This window comes from Nanorana parkeri, unplaced genomic scaffold (assembly GCF_000935625.1).
Source record: "Nanorana parkeri isolate BGI_ZX_2015 unplaced genomic scaffold, ASM93562v1 scaffold1584, whole genome shotgun sequence".
Lineage (NCBI taxonomy): Eukaryota > Metazoa > Chordata > Amphibia > Anura > Dicroglossidae > Nanorana > Nanorana parkeri.
Window position 1 is genome coordinate 68,955 of NW_017307852.1, and position 6,103 is coordinate 75,057.

General features: G+C 44.1%; 1 protein-coding gene across 1 annotated transcript in view; it reads right to left on the reverse strand.

Moving 5' to 3' along the window:
- Positions 1 to 6,103, reverse strand: part of LOC108798900 (NXPE family member 3-like) — a 20,867-nt gene that overhangs the window by 9,738 nt on the left and 5,026 nt on the right. Inside the window, 2 exon segments of the mRNA XM_018570709.1 lie at positions 2,804 to 2,891; positions 3,651 to 3,859. Of these exon segments, the coding sequence (XP_018426211.1) occupies positions 2,804 to 2,891; positions 3,651 to 3,859 (297 nt within the window).

Below are 6,103 nucleotides of genomic sequence, written 5' to 3' on the forward strand. Positions count from 1 at the left end.
CACACACACACACACACATACACACAGACACACACACACACACTCCTGCTGTCTCCTCACATCTAATGGACCTGCATTAGACATGATGATATTATTAGAGCTGGAGGAGAAAATGTTTTTTGGGGACTGGTCTAGCAGCCAGATGGGACCATGGATCAGGTAAGGATATCTTTTTTGATCTTTGTCCCTAGACTAAAACGAGGACTTAACCTTGCAGTGCGGCAGTACAAAAAATCAGTTCTTTTTTTCCAAATTGCTTTGAACTTTGGAGAGGTCAAACAAAGAACTACAGGTACTATGATCAATGAGAAGCTCATGGCTATTCTTAACGATACCCTAAAAAATAATAAAAAATGTGGTCTCTGTTGGTGGAATATCTTCACAATGGGGGATTTGATAGTGTGCTGCTAAGCTTTTAACACCTCATTATCTTGGGTCCCGGGATTACAGTGGGCAATTTGTCCTACCCACCTCTCGGGCTCCTTTATTATACATTGTATTTTATCTTTGTGTTATCTCCTCTCTGCTCCTTCATGTGTCTGATTTGAATAATATTGTCGGTAACCAGACCTCCATTTCATTTTTTGATTGCACACAGCTAAAATTTATATTGGTAGTTTGCATGTTTATGTATGATTTGCTATTTTAAGGCAATACATAACATTAATTCCTTATGATGTTTGTGGAGCTGTTTTGCTCCTATGACTAGTGAAACCAAGCTATTAACATCATTTGAAGTTGCAAAGGACTGGTCGCTATGGGGGTTATTCACTAAAGGGTGAAGAGTTTGGAGAAGGCAGGAGAAGTGAACAGTCCAGGACAACATAGCTGAACTGAAATGTGAGCTGAAATGGAGAATTTGTTTTTTTCCAAAGCAGCTATTTCGGCCTAGATTGTTCACTTCTCCTGCCTTCTCCAAACTCATCACCATTTTGTGAATAACCTCCTACGTTTTTTGTGTAGCAAAGTGGGTATAGGCACATACTGGGCAATTTACTGGGAATCTGTTATTGTGAAAAGGTTAGGAACCTTTAGAACAATGATTTAATTCCAGTCAGGTAAAGATTGCTGAGGTAGTCAACAATTAAAATGGTAGTGCTGGGCTTTCTTAAAAGCAAGAGCCCAACTGGATCCAGGCAGGCAGCTGGGAATCACTCAGCATCCTCTTTCAGTATAAAAAAAAGTGCTTGCACAGCAGCCATATTGTCACTGGTGTTGGGGCTTTTAGGGAGATCTAACAATTCTGTGTAGGGATACTGTGCTATGCGGTGTATTGCTACATAACCTTTAGTACCCCCCTTTCCCCCATGTTCCCAGTTCTATACACCTAACAGTCCTTTCTCCAGTTCCTCCCTAATAAATTACTTGTTAGATGTCTGGGTGTTGTTATTTACTCTTGTATTTTTTTATATGTAAGAATACTTCACTTGGGGGGTGTGTGGGGGGGTCCCTTATATTCTTAAAGGTTCACATTAGCTGATATTTGCAGATCCCCCACAAGCTCCAGGCCAGGGTTTTGGGGAAGAGCTCCCTTGTCCTCATTGACATACAATAAAGGCACCACCACGCTATGATGTATCTACACACAGTACAGGCAATATTGCCCTATAACCTACATACACATAGTCTCCTACAACACTACTACACCATAATCTATATACAACCAGTACAGACTTGACATAATAAATATGCTGTCATTGCAGACTTTACTATAGTATAACCCATGAACACGCAGCACTACTTCACCATAATCTATAATAAACAAAACATACATACATGCAGTACAGACACTACTATACCCTAAGTTAGAAACATGCAGTACAGGAGCTACTACATTGTGATGTACATATACACGGTACAGACACTACTGCATAATCTGCACCAAATTGTATGATTATTTGCTGATCTGAAGCTACATACTTTAAGGGTAGTGAAAAAAAGAAATGACAATCCGCTAGATTTGATCATCACTACCTTATGGACACAAAAACAACATCAAGTAATTTGTTCTATTTGACTGGAAAATTTATTATTTGGACTTACCCCCATAAAACATGTTATTCCCAATGCACAGAGAAAGACAGAGTGTTTCCTCATGCTTTTCAAGTAAGGTTTGCAAGTGCTATCTGTATATATCAGTCGTATCTATGACGGCTTGGTGGAACAAACAGTATAGTCCTTTGACCTGTTAACATTATGATAAAACAGAGAATACAGTGAAATAAAAACTGCCTTCAGGAATCCCAGTGACACGCCAGAATAAAGTTTCCATGCAGTAAACCATAAAATCAATACTGTTAAGCTAGCATGATCTATTTACAGAATACTGAGAGTATCCAACAGTTTATTTTTATATATTATTTAAAGCTGAACTCCATTGGCATGGAAGAACCTGTATGTACTGCACATGAATACAAAGCTGGTTACAGGGTCACATCCAGAAAGTAGGGATAAACGGCTCTTTATACAACTTGTCTAAGGTTATGAGTAGTGTGCCCCAGGGTCCTGTCTTGGGTTCAGTACTGTTTAACCTTTATTATGATTTTAATGTTGGGATCAAGAGCTCAATATCAATGTTTGTTCATAATACCAAATCATTCAGGGAAATAAATTCCGCACATCAAATAGCAATGTTACTGGAAGATAACATAAGGGCATGGGCAGCTGCATGAATATTGAGGCTGAATGTTGATAAATGCTAAAAATAGTGTAGAAGGGTGTGGCAATGCCACAATGTAATTTGGCAGCATTATCCCCAAGAACACTCAGTTAGAGGGGCTAAGAGGTTCCACAATGTGAATACCTTTTCAGAGGAGGAACTGCGTGGGTAAACACAACTGACACAGCCAGGAAGGCTGGAGAGGCCCAGAGGATCGGTGACCCTGAGATGCCTGTCGGGGAGACAGAGAGGGACAGTGACCCACGAGGGGTGAATACTAAAAGGCTTTGAGCTGAGGAAAGCTTCTGAGGACTGTATTTCCAGGGAAAGTCCTGGGACTATAACACTGGGAGTGTATGGGACAGCCAGATGTCAGTGAGACCAACACATGATGTGTTGATGAGAGTCCAATGAACTGTTATGCTTTGTTTATGCTGAAGACAAGCAAGTTGTTTTGTGAAGTTCACGGACTGTTGACCTTTTGAATAAATAAAGACTGTCCTTTTTATGTTAATGTCGGCTTCAGGAGTGGTCACTTAGCGCTTACCATTGTGCTATATTCCCCAAACTATCACAATAGGCATGCAAAATAGATTAGGAGGGAATCCCGGGAGAAATATGCGATGGAAAAAGATTTGATCACAGACTGACCAACAGATGTCAGCTTTGTGAGGGAGAGACAGTTTGCGCTCCTTGTACATGTTAGATGCGCCACCCTAATTCCTCAAACTCTCTGTGATGAACTGTTAAGACTGTGCATACACCAGGGCCATCCTTATAATGAGGCAGCCCGAGGCTATTGCTTCGGGTGGCACCTCTTTGGGTCACATGGGGATGTTGGCAGTGCGGCAGGCCAACTCTGCTGCACAATGTTTCCAGTGTGTTTCCTGCCTTCTTTCTAAGGGCCATCCACATCTCCCCACCCAGCTCATAGCAACCTGGGATGCTCTGGCCAGCATCCTGTCCAGGTCCTAGCAACCAGTGACATCACTGATTGCCAGTAGCTGGGTCGGTGCACTCTGGCTCACATCTTTCTAGCTCCTGGCAGCCAGTCAAGAAACTGGCCAGAGGCGGAGCTGGGCAGGGAGATGATGCAGAGCCTCCCCCCTTGTTGGTGTCCACCATCAGCACCCACACCACCCCCGTCCAGTTAGCATGCACCACCCCTGCCAGCACCACCAGAACCACCACCCTTAGAATCTACAATATTATCAAACTGTCATTAAAATCAGGCCCGGCGCTACCGCAAGGCAAGGCAAGCGGCCGCCTGAGGGCGCTGCAGGGTGAGGGCGGAAAAAACAGGGCATTTTGACAAGTACTTGTACTTGTCAAAATGCCCCGATGCTTGCGCTATGTTTTTTTTCACTTACCTTCGGTGCGGGAGAGCAGCGGCGACTCAGCGCTGGTCCGGTGGGAGGAGCTCCAGGTGTGGTCCTAATTTAGCTGGCCAGCGACGGCCAGAGGATCCCGACACTCGCAGCACCTCTGGCAGTCGCCGGCCAGCTAAATTAGGACCCCACCGGCCCTGATTAAAATGTGTGGGATCTGCAGTCCATGTCTTCTGTAACGTGCAGAAAAGAAACATTCCTTTATCTACATCATGCGGGTGTAAACTTCAACAAAAAGAAAGTTACATTAAAAACATTTAAAAGGAAGGTTGACTCGCTCTGCGTTACATTCCTTTGTAACACATTTTTTAGGTATAAAGAATTTTAGAAGGTGGTTTGTGAGGAGGAGCAAGCAGGTCCAGCTGAGGATCTGCAGATGTGAGGCAAGCTGTAAGGAGACGCACCTTCGTTCAGATCTGAGAGACGTATTTGCTCCACCAAGCACTTCCACATCACTTGGCTCTGCCTGCCGCTGACGAGCTGTTGGCTTAAGAAGATGGGAAGTTCAGTTGTTCTACGTCTCACTATTGTTGTGTATGCTGAGAAATTGGCCTCCACACGTCCGGACTATCTCCTTCCCTGTGACTCACCTACCAGGATTGAGCAGTATAACCCGTTCCTCACCTCATCTGCTATTCCTGATGTTCTCATAGTCAGGCTGCTACACACCTTGCTCTCCCTCTCCTGAAGGTTAGCAGTTAGCAGCACATCCATTCCCGGCACTTTGTTTCTACTCAACAGCTTTATGAGAATTACAACCAACTGCAAGTAACCTTATACCTGTTTAAATGCAAACCTTCTGCTGTTACTCTGCACCTTACTGTGTTACATGACAATGCACCTACAAATGCTTGTACAACTGCCAAATGATAGCATTGTCCAAAGGTTACAACTACCTCGCTAATGGATAAACACCCTCCGGTTTTCCTTTTGTACTCCTTCCCACAACATAAACTTGTGCATATTGAATCTATCCCTACACCTTGTTTTATGTTTCCAAATAAACCTCCAACAGTGTATGATGTAGCCAGTCCCTGCTCATACCTCTCTAATCATTAGAGTTAATGTTGCAGGACTGAAAACCTGGATCACTGTCATAAAATACTTACAATTTGGTCTGGATAAGAAGCTGCAGTTGAGAATCCATTGATAGCGTGAGATAACGTGTTGAACCCGGATACAAGCTTCCCTCCCACCCTACCTGTGATCATTCTGGTTAGCTTGGGTTCTTGTAGGTTATGGCAGTTGGCTGCCAGTTTATATCCTTGAAGTGTCCTCCCTGGAAAAGCACCCTCTGAATGTTGTGGGTATATGGCCTAGTATGGTGAAGGTGCACTCGCCCATCCTCCTCTTTCCTGCTATGCCACGTTACTGCCCGGATTAAGGGTCTGGTATGGGATCTGAACAGTTAAAAAGAAACAAAGTAAACACTAAATGTTATTATTAATAAAAGAAACAGCCCGGGTTCCCCTCCCAATTCATACCAGACCCTTTTTATTAATAATAACATTTAGTAAATGTTTGTTTACTTTTTAACTGCTGGGAGTCCACAGAAGCAATTAAGAAAAAACAGTGTGTGGTTCCACCCGGTAATTCACACCCAACCCTTTATGTCTGGTAGGAATTTTAGGGAGGACCTTACGCCAAAAAAAAAAAAAATGTGTGGGGTCTCCTTACCAGATGCTTGATCTGAGCAGCAGCCTGGTAGGGCAGGAAAGGGGGTACAAGCGAGCTCTCCCCTTCTCCCTGCACCATGCCAGGCCACATGCCCTCAGCATTGGGAGGGTGCTTTTTCAGGAAGGGACCCCCTGGAAAAGCACCTTGTTCCCATGTCGATGAGGACAAGGACCTCTTCCCCACAACCACTGGGCCAGGTCTGTGGGGGTCTGCGAGAAGGTGGGGTTTTTCTGCAGATGGGTACCCCCTTCATAAAGTGGGCACCCAGATGCCACCCCCCTTTGTGAATGAGTAAGGCCTACTCAGTCACCAAAGAGAGACAAAGTTCTCTCAGGTCTGCACCTCTGTGACTGACATTAGGCAGTGGGCGGGTGCATTC